This window comes from Culex pipiens, chromosome 2 (genome assembly GCF_016801865.2).
Source record: "Culex pipiens pallens isolate TS chromosome 2, TS_CPP_V2, whole genome shotgun sequence".
In the NCBI taxonomy this organism is placed as follows: domain Eukaryota; kingdom Metazoa; phylum Arthropoda; class Insecta; order Diptera; family Culicidae; genus Culex; species Culex pipiens.
The window spans coordinates 63,815,836-63,833,785 of NC_068938.1; the positions used below are offsets into that span (position 1 = coordinate 63,815,836).

At 37.8% G+C, this 17,950-nt stretch overlaps 1 protein-coding gene and 1 long non-coding RNA gene across 2 annotated transcripts; one reads left to right on the top strand and one right to left on the bottom strand.

Annotated features, from left to right (window-relative positions):
- Positions 1–1,487: 1,487 nt before the first annotated feature.
- LOC120420808 (diphosphoinositol polyphosphate phosphohydrolase 1) lies at positions 1,488–17,839 on the top strand. The gene is made up of 4 exons (XM_039583930.2): positions 1,488–2,053; positions 12,132–12,580; positions 16,371–16,526; positions 16,591–17,839. Exons 2-4 carry the CDS (start codon positions 12,482–12,484, stop codon positions 16,927–16,929), a joined length of 594 nt encoding a protein of 197 aa, XP_039439864.1. The 5' UTR covers positions 1,488–2,053; positions 12,132–12,481; the 3' UTR covers positions 16,930–17,839.
- LOC120420809 (uncharacterized) lies at positions 6,067–9,792 on the bottom strand. Its single transcript, XR_005605897.2, has 3 exons — positions 9,148–9,792; positions 8,782–9,088; positions 6,067–8,157 (listed from the first exon to the last, which is right to left on the bottom strand). It is a non-coding gene; the product is annotated as an uncharacterized LOC120420809 (long non-coding RNA).
- Positions 17,840–17,950: the final 111 nt, after the last annotated feature.

Genomic DNA, 17,950 nt, shown 5'->3' on the forward strand with positions numbered 1-17,950 from the left:
AAAGAGAGATAGATAGAAAGAGAGATAGATAGAGAGAGAGAGAGAGAGAGACAGAGAGATAGAAAGATATATAGAGAGAGAGAAAGAGAGAGAGAGAAAATAGAAAATCACGAAAATTACAATCCTTAATTAGAAAACCAAAATTAGCTAATTTCAAATGGTGATTTAGTCAAAGCTGAGATGGACTAACAGTGGGCTAAGCCATGAATATCAGTTTAGTTGAATGCGTTAAGTGATATGCTTGTTAGAAATTCTAACGTATCCTTCTTTTTTGATCAATGTTGGCAATGGATCCGAAGGTTACTGAGGATTTGGTTTTTTGGTTTTAATGGAAACTTTTGCAGATTGCATAGGAATGCCGCTCTGTAGTCGTGGCATTTATTTCATGGTTCAATTGTTTCAACAATATTTTTTTATGGAGAAGAGGAGAGATGTGTGGAGTGATACACCCTATTGCGATGTATGTGAGCGCACTCCACTGGATCGGGTCGAATAGGCCCCTCGTACGCTGGGCTTGACGCAGCCATGCACTGACAGCGCATGGACGCAGCCACACGAACGGTGCGGTGACAGCTGACAAAGCAGGTCCAGCTCCCGGCCTCTTTACTAGTGTGACGCTCGGTCGGATCGGATGTGAGGCCGCACCGATTCTCCCGGCGGGCGATTTCCCGAGTGGGTTTATAGACTCACACATGTATAGCAAGAGGATTACTAATAAGAGTGATAAATTGCTAACTGGGATGATAAGGGACTTATAGGTTGAATAGGAACCCACGGGACAATTATGCGTAGAAACACAAAAAACGGTCGAAAAATGTCAATCGCGTTTTTCTCAGTTGCACTTTTTTGAACATGGGACAATTATGCGTAGAACGGCAGTAAAGCAATACAATAAAGCGACATAAATTTTGAAAAATATTTGCAACGGCCTAAATGGATGAAAATAAATATTTTATACATATTTCTCATGTGAAATTGGCTCGAATTCTATAAAATTATCTACAGGAAATTGAATCATTGCCCTGAGAAAAAATGTACACCTGCAAAATTCACTTGAAGAAAAATCGTATATTTTATTTGTTAAACTTTCCATTCGCAGTATTAAATGGTAGTCCTAGATATCCTGTACTTCAGGTTGAATTGAGTTGATCTGGATGGAAATCTTCAAAAAAAAAATGCTTAAAAGTTGAGAAGCTTCAAACTTGTTGCATTTTTGAGCCCATTCAGAGCTTTTTGAAATTTAAAATATCATTGTAATTTGAAATATTATCCTCATCGCTTTGTGTATAAGAATAATAAACAATCTAAACGAGAATCTAAACCTTGATCTAAACTAATTTTTAGGACTCAATAACCAAAAAATAAATCCTCGCATTATAAATAAATACTGTGAGCACCTTCACTACATATTCTTGAATTTCCAGTTAGGACCGCTTTGGAAACCGAACCACCATTTTTTTCACAGTGGGCCGATGACAGCGCTTTCAGCCGTCAGCCAAAGTCGGTGTTGTCTTCTTGTTCGAGGTTTTTGTGAGTTAATAATTTCCCATCGGAGGAATCGTGTCGCGAAAATCCGGACCACAATCCGTGTGTGCGGTTCCGAAATCGACGACTCGTGGCGCGGACTGTCTGGTGGAAGGCGTCGCGTCGATTGCGACTGTGAAAAGTGGGTTTTGTTGGCGTTTTTCGCGAGGAAATCGCCGATTGTGGTTCCTGGGTTCTGTTTCGGTTTGTGGGTTTGGTGGGAGAAGTAGGAGGAGCAGCTCCCCGCGGACACTGTGTTGACCGGCGAGCGGGTCGTCCATTGACGAGAGCGCGGACATCCCGGCGGAACGACGACGACGACGAAGCCCAGCGAGAGAAGCGATTCTCGGCAGTAGCTTCTTCCACCCCAAGATGGATGCTTTGCCGGAAACAGCCCAAATTAGCAAACCTTTACAACAGACGGCCATCGACCGCAGCTAGCTGCTGCGTTTGTGGGTGCGTGCGTGTGCTTGTGTGTCTGCTGTTGTCGCGTGGCCAATCCGGGAACCGGAAATCCGCTCCACCGGTGGTGAGTACCGATTGGGGTAGACGGCCGGAAGTTCGGCTGTGATCGCTAGGAAAGAGAAAGAAAGCGAATCGAATTTGCCTCCCCCCGTCAACAGGTGTAAAAATGGTTGAAACAGCCGCAAAATCAGCAGCTGGAGAGGGCAGGGATGGAAGAGAGCTGGGCGATGATTGGCAAAGGAGAGTTGGTTAATTTGAAGGTTGCCTTTCGCGATTACAAAAGTACGACGACGACGGGAATCCGCGAGAAGAATAAAACTGCCGTAGCGACCGCTGCTGGAAGAAAACATTTGCGATTATCAACTTTTCGCTTGGGAGAGGAATGGGGTAGAGCGGAGGACAAGCAAGCAAGGTTCAAAGTTGGAACTGGACGAATCCGTAGGAGAGCGAAAAAAAAACGAAACAATCAATTCATTTCCTATTCGGAGAACATTTTGCCGAAACTCGATCGAATATGTGGCGGCCAAAATGGTCACAAATTGAGCGTGGTGTGACCCACATTCAAAACACAACAACACAAACAATGTTGCGGCCGTGTGGTGAGATTATTCGGCAGGACACTCTCTGCTGATTCCGTGTAATGGGGGTGGCGAAATAGTTTGGGCTGGAAGGACTCTAGCCAAATTGGCAAATATTTTTTTAATGAGAAAACATTGGAACCACTACTAACTGGGATAACTTGTGTAAACCAGTTGAGGTTGTTTCTCTTTCACTCCATTGAACTGCGCTCATGAGTTGTGAATGCTAATAGAAGATTAATCATCGTGTAGGCTCTTTGTTTTGCAAATATACACATAAAATAGTTTTGTGTGTACTTTTAACAATAAAAATCCGCTTTCAAGCTAGATTCTATCTAAAAGTTCGCCATATTTTTTTTTCAACTTAAATTTGTATCTGAAAAACCATTCAAAAAAACAACTTTATTTATTTTAGGTTTTGTGCGACTTTGCTAAGGCTAGGATATTTTTTCAGGGGTCAACTTTAAACTTTTTGGTCAAACATGTTGAATCAAAATAAGTTATTTTGGTTAAAACGGAAACATTAGTTTTCAGAGTACTTCAAAGCTTAAAATTTAGAAACTTGTTTGTTTATGTATGTTTTTATATAAACAAATTAAAAATATGATCTGATGAGTGAAAGCGTAGTTGAAATAGCTGTCCCTATTCATCCTATATGTCCAGATTTGCTTTATATGACTGTACATTAAGCTCAAATTCAATCCTGCTTTGTTTTGCCTGTAAATTAGGATCATATGTGAAGTCTGAGCTTTGGTTATTTTTAACTGAAATTTTACCAATTTCTTTCATCCGCTAATAACTATACGAAAACTATGTCATTACACTACTTTTCTCAAGTTAATTTTATGCAAAATCGTCCAATCTTTCGAATGAAAATAGTTCAGTAACGATAAGTGGTTGCGAACACGATCAAAATTCAAAATTAAGAGTAAGTTTCCAAAAACCCTTAAAATTACCCTTCAAAAAATTATTTTTGAAATGTTTATCAAAGTGCGATGGAAAGCCCTCGCAAATACCTTTCCAACTATATATAACTTTTTGATGTTTAGTAATGGATTTTGGGAGATATCATTTCTCCAAATTAGGGCATTTTTTCGAAAAAATCCATTGTTCACAACAAGTTTTTCTTTACAGGTGGCTAACGGCTAACATTTTCATTGGTACGAAGGTTGTTTTATGGTTTTTATGGCGCACCTAATCGAATGAGAATATTGCCATAACGATTCGAGAACATGTGAATCTAGTGGGACGGTTTTAGCGAGAATTGCTCATGTTCGTGTTTTTGTCATACATTCGACATACTTTTTTTTTTTAAATACTGAAATTTTTACCAAAACTGCATGTTTTTTGGAAAAATACTCAAATTTTTTGCAGTATTTGTATCAAATGATCGAATTTTTTTCATACACTTCTAATGTCATAACAACCTTTTTTGAAAATACTCAAAATGTTCACAAAAATACGTATTTTCGAAAAAAAGACACTCAAAATTTTAGTTAAGTAACAAATGATCGGAATTTTTTCAAACATTTCGAATGTAATAAATTTTGAAACTTTGAAATTTTGAGTATTTCTTCAAAATAATTATGCTATACTCGAAATTTATAAAAAAAATCCCAACCATTTGATACCCATAATGAAAAAAAACTTAAACATCGAGTATTTTTTCGAAAATACGTAGATTTGTGATTTTTTTTAGTATTTTCAAAAAATGGTGCTATTACAATCGAAATGCATAAAAAAGGCAAAATCCGATCATTTGATACCCATATTGCGAAAAAATAAATTCATTTTTTTTCAAAAAATCGTATTTTTGTGAAAAAAATTAAAATTAAAAAAAAATGTGTTATGACTTTCGAAATGTTTGAAAAAATCCCGATCGTTTGATACCCATATTGTAAAAAAAAAACTAAAATTTAGAGTTTTTGCTTTCCTCGCCTTACTGAGGAAATGCTATAAAATCACTCGAAAAACGAAATTCTTAATTTGACCTCCCATGTATACATATCGACTCAGAATCAAATTTTAAGCAAATGTCTGTGTGTGTGGTGGGATGTTGATAAAAAAAATTGCACTGAGTTATCTCGGCACTGGCTGACCCGATTTGGACCGTTTTGGTCTCATTTGATCCGTCTTGGGGTCCCATAAGTCGCTATTGAAAATGATAAAGTTTAGTTAAGTACTTCAAAAGTTATACTAAAAAAAAACGATTTTAACAAAAGTCCGGAAGATTGTAAAAAGGGTGGTTTTTGTAAGAAATTCGTCATGTTATATATTTTTAGAAAGGTTTTCGAAAGACCTTTTCAACGAGTTTAAAGGATTGAAGATCTGACAACCCTATCAAAAGTTATAAGCACTTAAGTGTTATTTATGAATTTTGGGGAGGCCGGACTTCCGATATTACCTAGCATTACACTTTAAATGTGAGGAAGGCACCAACCACCTAATGGTGATTAAGTAACTTTTTTTTCAAAAATACCCATCTTTGTGTTTTTTTTATTATTTTCAAAAAAAATACTTTTGAAATGTATGAAAAATCCCGATTATTTGATATCCATACGGCCGTTCTACGCATAATTGTCCCTTGTCAGTTTTGGATGATTTTGACTTTATGAAATTTTTAATTTTAGTTTGATGTGTACTTTAAGAAAAACACATAAAATCTGGTACTTTGTCCGGAAGCTCATTAAAAACAACACCGAGTCTGTGTGTCCCATCGTTAAACTTCTACACATAAATGTCCCACCAAGTATTTTCTTACACGGAATCATTAGTTTTACTAAGCATTATGTCTTGTTTACCTGTTGTATAGCAAGAGAATCACAAATAAGGGTGATAAACTAAAAAATGGGGCGATTAAGGTCACATAGGGCGAATAGGAACCCGCGGGACAATCGTTTGTAGAAACACAGAAATCGGTCGAAAAATTTCAATCGCGTTTTTCTCAGTTGCACTTTTTTGAACATGGGACAATTATGCGTAGAACGGCAGCATATTGCAATAACAATATTTTTTTTAGTATTTTTGCCTTCCTCACCTCAATGAGGCAAGGCTATAAAATCACTCGATAAATGAACTTCTTAAATACGACTCCTAGATATACCTTTACGTATACCGATCGACTCAGAATCAATTCTAAACAAATGTCTGTGGGGATGTATGTAGACATGATTTTTTTCCACACGATTATCTCAGAACTGGCTGAACCGATTTTGGCCGGATCCGCCTTATTCTGTTCGTTTTGGGGTCCCCTACGACCCTATTAAATTTTACTCTGTTTAGTGAAGTACTTTTAAAGTTATGCCAAGAAAAGGTTTTTTTGTACTTACAAAAAAGGGTGATTTTGGCATAACCTCAAAGGCTGGGTCTTTTTGCTTACGCGCGAGAGTCGCGCAGCATGCCCGGTTGCCACATTGCTTAAGCAGTGTCTGCGTCTCTTCTGGGAAAAAGTCTGTACTAATTATGTTGCTGAATACATCATTTCTAGAGTACTTTTTCAAAAGGTCCTATGCGCCAAAAGTAAACAAACTGAGTTAGTTATTGCATTATATTCGGTGTACTAAAAACTATACTATCCGCTAACCCGATTTCTTGAAACTCTTATATTTTTAAATATATTATTTATCTACAAAACAACCTACAACTATTCTCAATAAATTTTAAACAAAATGGTTATAGGTCATTTTACCAACTGGTTGTTCTATGTGCATTCTAGTCGAACGTGTACATAGAACGGTAGCAAATCGACCTATGAGCAATTATAAATATATTTTAATCATCATGCACATACGCTCACATCAAAATGACCTATGTTAAAGATATAATTGATAATTAAAAAAATAAATTATACGTCGTTCTTGTATGAAACTAATTTATTTTACAATCTTCAATTTATGTACAATGAACAATATATCCGAATCTCGCGCAGAGTGTAGTCATCAGCTGGGAGAGAGCATGAAATTTTTCAATGTTGCCAAAGTCGAAAGGAATAGTGCAAAACGACCTACCCGCCCTCTCTCGAATTTGACAGATAGGATTGATTGAATGCGAGCCAAAGGCGAGCATAAATTGGATTGAACAAAAAAACATATTTTTTGTTTTGACACTAGTGAGAATTGCTCGGTGTTTTGCACACGCTCCGGTACTTCTCGGTTGTCATTTATCGCCGAAAGATCATTTACGGAAGTCTCCCGGTCCTCTACAAGCAGCGGGAGATCCGGTTGTCCAGAAATGGAATTTCGATTCCGGTAAAGTTGCTTTGCTTTAGTTCCGACTCAGGGCCTCCGTTTACAGTTGTGAAAAGTTCAAACAAAATTCGCCCACCTGCTCCAACTCATCGAAAGCTCCTGGTTGAGCTTAACGGACCAAGGTGTAATCCGCAAGATATCGATGCCAAGACAGGTGATCATCGGATGCCATCCGAACGGCCAGCTTTGGTACTGTCGTATTTGGAATACCCAGAGAAGGAAGCGACACCCACATCAAGTCCATTGAAGGAACGGACCGGTATGTAAATTGAACTGTTTAAACCGAAAGATGCAAGTTACATAAATCATTTAGTTGCAGAGATGAAACATCAGAAACAAAAAGAAGATTCCGGGAATTTGACCGTTCTTGACATTACGTTCGGCGATTTCAACGCGCCCACATCTACGCCTGAATCAAGAATACCTCATTTGCTGCGGGACTCGATAGTCAAAGAGAAGAGGTTGAGAATTTTCCAGCAGTTTCCGTTGATGGTTTGTATTTGTTTATTTTTTATGATGAAATAGTACCTAACGTGAATTATTCTCGCAGAAATGGATGACAGCTCGCTGAAACCTTCTATCGCAGATAAATGGTTATTTGCAGGATGGGCAGGCCACGCCCCGAGACCAGATGTCCAATCCCTTACAGTTTGCATCCCGATGACAGGTCCAGCATTCCCCGCCGCAATCGATCTTTCGGTCCAAACACGATCTGGAAAGGAATTGTTGGATCGTCCAGTTTCGGCATCGGCCGGTATGCTAATCTAACATTTTTGCTTATTGTTGGTTACAATCTAAGCTTTTTCTTTACAGTTTTGCGTTCCACTGAGGATAAACCGCAGCCGAAGTCGACGGAAACGTCGACAAGCCCCACTTCGCCTCGGGAAACACCGGCTAATCGAAGTGATCAGGTGACGTTGCCGAATCTTGAAGTCAACGATTCACCATGTGATGGAGGTGATCAAAGTTTGGACGAGAGTGACGCAGTTCACCTTGCTCCATACGACCTTCGTCTCCAAGCAGATCGTCACGGCCGGAAACGGAATCGCCCAAACTGGGGTGACCTCGTCAAACGTTACAATCACGGGATTTTCATCCCACTTTCGGTACATCCCGTCGATCAGCTTTCCACAGTCGTACATCGACAGAGCAGAACTTTTTACAGAACTTCTCAAAAAGCATTCGATGCCGCGATCCAATGCGGCTGATGCCGTGGATCGTGTTGTGTCGGCAAAACTCCATAAACAGATCTTTCAGTCCGGATGAAGAGGAAGAAGATGGTACTTAGATGTAGGTTGTAGGAGTATGAAGACAAAGAATACGATGTGAATGTGTTGTATAAACTGTGAAAATACAAAAAAATGTTTAAAATTAATTGGGCTATCTTTTTTGTTCAAGGGATAGAATTCAAATAATAGGAAGGTGATTTGTTTCAATTTGGAAACAGGTTTTGTTTTTTCTTCTCTATAAAAAAAAGTCTTTATATCCGTCCATCAGCGGGGACACAACCATGCCCATTTGTTTGATTAAACCAGCTCTAATTCAACTCGATTGCGAGATGAATTACTCGAAACTAGGTGTCCGAAGGTTTGATTGTTGAGGCAATTGCAAACCTCTTTTTAAACCTTAGCTTTCATCCACCCCGGGATTCGAACTGACGACCTTTGATTTGTGAGTCCAACTGCCTACCAGCGACTCCACCGAGGTAAGAGACCCAGGGAGACGACTCCTACACCTGGACTGAGCAAACGACCTTACCTCTAGGTTAGACAGGGCCAACATTTACTTTCCCGTCCGACGGAAGGCGTGATTAAACAAATCTCATCTCACAAAATGTCACCGAGACCTTCTGGGATCAAACCCAGGCCGACTTGGTAAGAGCACGTCAGTGGAGTTTACATTAGGTTTCTTTACAAACCCATGTTGGCCCAATTACATTGTTTTGTTTGAATTCTGCTCATAATCACCTTCCTGAAGTTGTACACAAATTCTCGTTTGCGCAGGTTGGCGGAGTTGTTTCTGAGCCGATTGTCCTTTGTTTGTAGCTTTGATACCAGCCGTGATACCAGCACGCAATGTCAACGTCGTGATGCACGAGAACAGAGTCATTGAGGGCCGACCAGAGAGGACCACGTCGATGTAGAGGACATCCTCGTCGTCCAGGTACCAGATTCGACCGCCCTTGGCCGTCCCCTTTCCCGCCAAGCGCAGCGCAAGATCGAACGGTGGTCCTATTTAATTTTTGACGCAATGAAGCTAAAAGCTTTGCAGTTGCTGAAATTATTTTATTCGATGTACAATCTCACCTTATTATTTATCCATAAAAAATGCACCTGTATTCGACCGTACATTGATTGCTATTGCTTTAAAAAATTAAACACAACAGTAGTATGTGCGCTCACAGCATGATAGGCGGATAGGACAATTTTCCATGTCAAAATATCCAATGCGCCAAGGTAAACAATAATCATTGTTTACATTGGCGCATTGGTTAATTTAACATCGTAAATTATCCTACCCGCCACCCATCTGACAGAAGTCTGATTGGTTATAACGGTTTCTCTCTCCTCTCACGCGCTGGAAGCATTGAAATATTTCATGCTCTTCATCAGCTGTTGCCTACACGTTGCGAGAGGGTTGGACATACACTGTTATCAAAAAAGTATTGTTTTTTTAAATCGAGATTTAAATTTTATTTCATAAAGTTTTATGTGAAATGCCACATGAATATAGTCCAATGCGTTAAGTCTTATGTGCAAAATTTGTCCTATGAACGTGTCCTATGTGCACTCATAGGTTGTATGAACCAAATTGCTTCAGAACTAAGTGTAATATTAACTTTTATATGATCCCGAGTTGCACACTTGAAAAGCATAACTCTAGACCCATTTGGGCGTTTTCAGAATCGAAAAATACCCAAGCGTGTTGAAATGAGATTTAAAAATGTGCACCAAAACTTTGTCATCAAATTTCTCAGATTGAGGTTTTTGCACATAGGACCTTTTGAAAAAGTACTCTAGAATTTTGTCTCGACAAAGATTAACACGAACTTTTTACTGAAATATACAACTCATGAGACATTGTTTACTAGAACTAGGGGGACAGCATGCAATTCCATTGTGCACCTAATGTTGGCATATCAGCACTTTTAAATTCAATTGCAGCCCTCCCCCTTTCTTCTTTATTTTGGAGAATTGGTTAAAAAGGAATTAAAAATTGCTGTTCTGGTAAAAACAAGAATTATAAAAAAATAAAAATAAAATTATATTTTTAATAAAATAATTTAAAAAAAAACATAAAAAAAAACTCTTAAATTAATTTGTAAATACAACCTAAAATACAACATGAATGTGAGGAAGGCACCAACCCGCTTAAGGTGGATTAAGTAACGTTTTCGAGAAACATTGCATTTTCAAAATACAGGAAAAATACGTATTTTTGTGAAAATTTTCATGTTATTATAAGTGCAATCGATAGCTGACATCATCCCGATTCCATAACACTCCATTTTATGTTAGTATGATTTTTCATACGATTATAGTCAAGACCTTCCATATTGCCAAAATGCCATAATGGGACCATCCATAAACCACGGGGTCACTTTTTTGGGAATCTATTACCCCCCCCCCCCCCCTCATGGACAATTGTCCATACAAAAAAAATCTTTTTTGTATGGATCGTGGACAATCGCCATACCCCCCCCCCCCCCGCCTAAAGTGTCCTAGTGGTTTATGGATGGTCCCTAAGCTCTGTGCTTCTGTTAGGCACAGGGCCGTGCCTAACCGAGGCAGCTGAACAATTTTACATAAGAATGGTCATATCTCGAGTTTTTTTTTTTTTTTTGTTTTTTTTTAGAAGGTCCAATAAACCAAATTTCCAGTTTTTGCTCTTTGGGTGTTTTTAAAACCGTCTTGAGTCAGGGGTATCAAAAAACACCCAAAAAGCAAAAACTGAAAATTTGGTTTATTGGACCTTTTCAAAAAAAACTCCAGATATGCACTTGATAGATTGACTCATTTGTGGAGTGACTAAAGACTATTGTACTATTTTATTATAAATTGCTTAGAGACGAAAATATGTAAAAAAAAAAAAACGTTGATCCCATATTTCAAAAATACAGTTAATAATATTTATTATTTCATAAATTGTTTCGAAATGTAGTTTAAAAAGCAAGAACCAATAACAGAAATAATCGCAAATTATCACCTCTCAGCTTGGATTATTATCGTGATAAAAGAGGCGATAATCATTGCTGCGATTAACGCAAGCCAATTATCATTCTCAAAAAATGCAACGTGAACTTAAGCTGGCAAATATCTTTGATTGACATTTTTTCACATTGCACATCACGCATTTCACACGATTTCATGCTGAACCCCTTTTGTTCAAAACAACAATGTATTTTTGAGCATCTTATTAAAATCAGCATTTTTTTTTCGGAAGACCCGATCCATTAATACTCTTTCTACGTGGACTACGGCAAAATGTTAAAGTCACAACTGCGAATTTGCCACTTTCCTGCGTGTAAAAATTATCAACCTAATTAATTACATATTTGCAAACGCCACGCACCGAAAGAGTGAGAGCAGAGGGCACGAGAGGGGATAAGGCGTGCGCAAGCGAATCGGTCGGATTAAATACAAATCACGCGCGCGCGCTGGACTCTCATTAATTTACACACGATTTTTATTTTCGTTATCTTGCTCATCGAATGCCGACTTTGCACAAACCAGGTGTCCCGCGGTATGCTATATCAACGCGGCGGGGGTGGGGGGCGGTCTGGATCGATATCTGGAATCTATTTGAGAATAAATTTTGGAAAAAATAACAACTTTTTAAAACACATTTCTACATTTAATCCCAACAAAATTAATATCGCTGTCCACATACGACACGGTCATACATTCCCCCTCGCTAGAGTGGTGTTCCCACGCCCACGATTAAACGATCGTCGATCAATCTGTGCGATTCGAAATTGATCTCCTCAGCGCCACAGCGGTTGGTGGACAAAATCGCGCTCTGGCGTTAAAACCTGCGCAAACACCCAGCACACCCACATCCTCGTTGCAGCGCTTAGCTCCCCCATCCACACTCTCCAGATCCAAAAAAAAAACTCATCTTCTTGTTGGGGGGGAGGTGGCAAATTCGACACTCGTCAACCGCGTTCGATTGCTTCCGGTCATCTTGGCAAGTCGGCGGCGGGCACCTGGCCAAGTGGCCACGAGAGCAAATCTCTGACCGTTACACATTTCTGTAAATTAATAGCTTGTAGAAGGAAACTGATTTTTAATTAGTGTCTTCTCTCTTTTAATTGCAGATTTCACAAGAGGAAACCGCGAGGACGAGCGAAGTGCAAGAAGCGTTTATCAGTTATTGTTTCCTGGAGTCTACGAAATCAATTGTGAGAAGAAAGTAAACGTGCGCGTGTGTGTTTTTTTTGTTTCGTGTGCCCATTCTCGAAATACCCGTACCAAAACGGGATAGAATTCCGGTGGATTAATTCCCATTGGTGAACCCAAAATCACCAACTAAACAGAACAAGCTAGAAAACTAGACCACCTTCATCCACTGTTACCGACGAGTTCCGGAAACGGCAATTCTGCAAAAAAAAAAATCAAGAAACAAACTTTTAATCTTACAAGTAAGGGAATATTAGATTGAAAAAAGATGGTGAAGGAGAAACCTAACTCAACTCGAATCTATGATAAGGACGGATACCGGCGGCGAGCGGCCTGCATCTGCGTGCGGTCGGAGGCCGAAGAAGAGGTGAGTAAATCGTTTAAATAAAAAATAAATCTTAGTTAAACAGGCATATCATCAGCACTTTGGCTTAGAATTATAGCTTGATAGTTTCGTCAATTGGTTTTCAGTAATTAATCATGTTTACACTGTCTCAAAGTAATAAATAGGAAAATAAAAACTTGCAGGCAACTTGCCTTTGTTAAAACAGATTAAAACCCTCAAACATATTTTTTGTTTGGGGAAAAAAAGCAAAAGTAAATGTAAATTCCAAATAAGTGGTCTGTCAAGCAAGCAAAAAAAAAATGCAAAGCAAAAATGTTGAATTTTAGAAGGTTGAAAATGACCTCTTTTTTGAGTACTAAACTAACAAAAACTGTAAAAATGTGAACCTGATGAAAATTCATCAGAAACTGATAAAAATTCACCATTCCCTGATTAATATTACCATCTTTTATTTTCTTTGATACGTGTTAGGAATTCGTGAAAAAAATATCAACTTTTGTAGTACTAACTTTTTGTTATTTTGTAATAGTTCACAAGTTTTAGAATCAGAATGCATTATTGCATGGTGTCGATTTCTGGAAAAAAAACAGGGAAAACCTGGAATTGTCAGGGAATTTTATTTGACCTGGAAAAGTCAGGGAAAGTCAGGGAATTTTAAGCTGGGTCAGGGAATTTCGATGATCTTAAAAATATTACTACAAAATTTCATTTCTTTTTGAAAATTCGCCCTTGAACTTTGCAACATTGATAATATTTAATTTTTTATATTGTTCAGTCCGGAAAGAACGCAGAACTCCATATAAAAAATGCTTAAGAAAAGGGTTACGATGAAAATCGCGTAGCTTGTTTGCAATATGTTTAGGTTTAAAAATCAACTAATTTGGATTTGATTTGGATTTCCGTTCAACTGAAAATTACAAATTACTAGCGCACACAGGGTGGGACAATATGAAGCAGTTGCTCCACCATCCTCAGAGATTTGTTCTAAAATTGGTCGTTTGCTTAGCATATAGGGACCATAGAGAAAATCATACATTTTGTCAGAAAAATTGAATAATTTAAAAAATCTGAAATTCTGATGTTTTGGAATTGTTTCTTAATTTTTTAAATTCTTATTCTAAAATTCTAAAAAAATTGTAAGGCTAGATTTTTTTTTCCAAAATTTCACTTTAGTATTCGTTATCTATTTTTTTATTATTCTCAAAATTAAACTGAACTATGATTTAAAAATGATCCAAAGTAGTCTAATTTTGTGTAATCTAAAATGTAAGCAAAATAGTGATGGTGAAATGGAATTAAAAATTGAAGAATTAAATTCAAGAATTAAAGAAATAAAACAAAAGTTTGTGGAAAAACAGGGTTGTTACACTCAACTCATTTTTAAACATACTGACTATGAATATTTAATTTCTTTAAAGTTTTGAGTAATGTTTTTTATCCTTATTTATTGTTTTTTTTTTTTAATCTTGTGAATCTTAACCATATTTCAAACTTTTCCTGAAGATACAGACATTTGGATGTAACAAAAATTATTACTGGGCATGTTCCACAGTACGTGCTTCTATCCCAAATATGAGCCTGATTGGACGTAACAGAAGCTTCTCCGCCTTTGAATTTTAGATGGGATTCAAGCAGTAGATTTTTTTTTTAATTTGAACATTATTGAAGAAAAATAAAAAAATCCAAACATTCAAAAATTACAGCTGGATTATTCAGAAATTAGGAAATAAAATTAGGAAAAATAGTATTAAAAAACCCAAAAAAATAAATTCATATTAAAAAAGAAACTAAAAGATTCGAAATTTTTGTATCAAAAATTTAAAAAATTTGAAAACAAAAATCAAAGATATCAATATTTAAAAATAAAAAATTAAAACAATCAAGAGAACAAAAAAAAATATTTTTAAATTCTTAAATTCTTAAAGTCTTAAATTCTTAAATTTCTTAAATTCGTTTGAAAATTCCGCAAAAGGCAACAATTTTAAAATTAAAAATGACTTCTCACTTTATTCAAATTTTCAATTGTTTTTTTTTTTTTTTTTGACTGAAATCTTCCCTATTGTTGAGTCGTGTTTATCTGTTGCTATTTCTTTTATCGCGGTGTTTTGTTACAATTTTTGGTCCTAAGCATGTTTTAAAAGTTTACCAAAAATACAATAGTATTATTTGTGTTAATCCTTTACCATTCCATAAATTGAGTAAGGGCTCAAACCTCACTTGTTTGAAAAAAGGGTGAAGATTGAAAACAATTGACTGTAAAAGAGAGTTTGTTTTATAAATATCAAGTATCAATAGTAAGAGAATGATGAGTGTATTTTGAAGAATAAAAATGAGAAGCTAGATGTATTAGATGTAAAATTAGACAATAGTTAATAAATAGAGATACAAAACAAGCTTAGATTATAGTAATCATAATTTATAGGACAGATAAAGAATTATTCAAATAAATAAATTCGCAATAAAATCAAAAAAGATTAGGCGAATGATAAATAGACTTGATATTACTAGTACATTAAGGAAAAGTATATTTTTAAGGAAACAAAAAACAAAACAAAGTTTGTTACAGCAGTATCAATTGATAGAAAAGAGTGGAAAAGCTTTGAGAGATAAGAGAATCAAATGTTAGTAAAATTAAAATCAAATGTTGGATATTAAATAGAAGAATCAGTGAAGAATTGGGAATCAGAAGAGCAAAATAAAAATAGGAGATAGGTGGTAGCTGAGAATGAAGAGAAGAGAAACCCCGTTGTGCGATGTTTCAGGTACATCCACAGCAGTTGACTCAACATACTGCGAATCAAAACAATACCGTCTACAATCACAAATTACTTCCCTTTCCCACATTGTCGCGCCCCTTTCTTTTAGCCGTCTCGACTCTGACCCGCGGTGGTCAAAGGTTTACGATCCGTTTCCACAGGCCACCAGCTAGGTCATCATAAAAACCAAGCCAACGTGGAGGTAAGAAAATAGGACACTCGCAAGGAACCAGAGCTATACTGTTTTGATCAAGATAATTCGGATGATCTAACAGAACTACGGATGTAGTTAGTTACGCTCCTTCCAGGATGTTCCTTACGTGGACGTCAACCGAAGAGCACGCAACAAGGTCAGTGCCATTGCATGCTCTTAGGTATCAATCCTTGGCCTGCAAGCTATCTTTAAGGGAAATTGGATGCTTAATTCATCAGATTTTTGATTGCTTGGATTTTTTAGGCAACATTGATCGCGTGCTTGGTAAATTCTGCAACTGCAAGATTACAATTCGTTATCTCAAGAGATTGCAATTCTCCCAACATGAAACAATGATTCTTATGTAAAATCGTCTGAGAAACACGATGGTGATGTTCAACTCAAAATTAAATCGCATGTATATTAAGAAAGTTACATGTCAAGTTTTCAATTGCGCAAAATGCATCAAAGTTTGATTCCGATCTAGATTCCGATCAAAAATTTGAAATATGTTGCCAATAAATTCAGCGCCCAAGAGCACGAGAGGTTTTTCTTGAGAAAAAACGTACGTTAGTCGCAAAACTTCGAGGCGGTGCCAAAAAAGAAGGGGTGGTCCAATTTGATTCAAAATCGGGATTCTTACATGTTTCGATAGTATCAATATCAATATACCAAATTTAGGCTTGATCAGAGAATGTCATTTTCGAATCTCACCTATCAATCGTATTAATAGGATAAGATAAGTTTCTAAGCACCCTAATGCGCATCCATAGCATCGTAGCTCGGGTGGCTTGCCGACGAGTTTCATTTGACATCACGTTACGTTACGTACATTAATCTCAACGTTTCTTCTCTCCAACAGGTACTCCTGGTAACATCGTCCCGCCGGCCCGAGCTCTGGATCGTCCCGGGCGGGGGCGTCGAGCCGGACGAAGAATCTTCCCTCACAGCAACGCGCGAGGTCCTGGAGGAGGCAGGCGTCACCGGGGAACTGGGTCGATGTCTAGGAATCTTCGAAGTGAGTGCTTTTGTGATGTTTGTGGGTGTTTTTGAGTTGCTGATGTTTAAATTTTTATTTGTAGAATACTGAACACATGCACCGGACCGAGGTGTTCGTCATGGTCGTCACCCAGGAGCTGGAGGAGTGGGAGGACTCGAAGACGATCGGCCGCAAGCGGCAGTGGTTCTCGATCGAGGAAGCCCTCGCGCAGCTGGCCCTTCACAAGCCGACCCAGCGCCACTATCTGCAGCAGCTGCGCCACTCCAAGAACAACTCGACGTCGACGGCCAACTGCATACACATAGTGACGGACGATCCGGACGACGAGCCGGATTTGGCGGAGGCTGCTGTGGAATCCAACGAGGACCCTGGTGAGGAGGCAACCGGTGAAGAGGAACCGACGTCGGAGGCAGCGTCCTAAGTAGCGAGGAGAGGTGGTTCTGGATCTGGGTTTGGGTAAGCGCATTCTTTCGGATGGAAAGAACATCGTTAGTTGCACATACACACACGCGCGGGAAAGCCCACACACAATATTTCCCACTTAATATTGCCTTCATTTCCGCCCTCTTATACAAAAGAAAAAAGAAAAGAAAACCCGGACACCGAATAATCGAACTCAGCGTATTGTCGAAGCCTGTTCTCTTCTGCATGATTTGTTTGTTTCTTTAAGACCACGTTTTGCTCACACTTCCGGGTCTGAAAATACTCCACAGACAGATTGTCCGTTTGTCACCGACACACACACTTCAGATTGAGAGAGAAAAACTATTTTAGCTTTTACAATTACTCAACGGGAAGAAAGTTAATATCAAAGTTTTTTGCAATTGTTTTGTTGTACCAATATTTTTTGTACCACCATTTCTCTATACAAAGCAACACTCATACACACTCACACCCTGAAAGCAGCAGACTAACGATCAAGTTAAAAACAACTGAGACAGAGATCGCGACGCGCGCGCGCATGAGCAGTGGTTGAACATTTTAAATAATAATCACGTTTATACAAACAAACATATTAACAAGAAGATGAAGAAAAAAAATGCTAAAAATAATAAAAAAAACTATTGATAACTGATGAAAGAAAATCTACCTAACACTAAAAAACAAAACGAAAGTAAATGCAAAAACAAGCAAAACACATACACACGATGATAAAAAAGTAACCTTCTAACTATTAAGAGAGACAACAGTTAGCCAGAAAAGAAAAGTGTAACAGCTTATCAAAACTGATATATAATTTACCGGGTTTGAGAGCACGCAAGCCCCCCGCGCAGAAACTAACCATGATTGTTTCGATCTTGTTTATTATTTGAACGCTTTTTTTTCGCAAACAGAGGAAGAACGGATTGTGACGAAAGCTGCACAGCAACGTTAAGTAACGAAAGGAACGATAGGATTTCTAAATTATACTTTGAACATACTTTTAAGAGCAAGAAAATGAA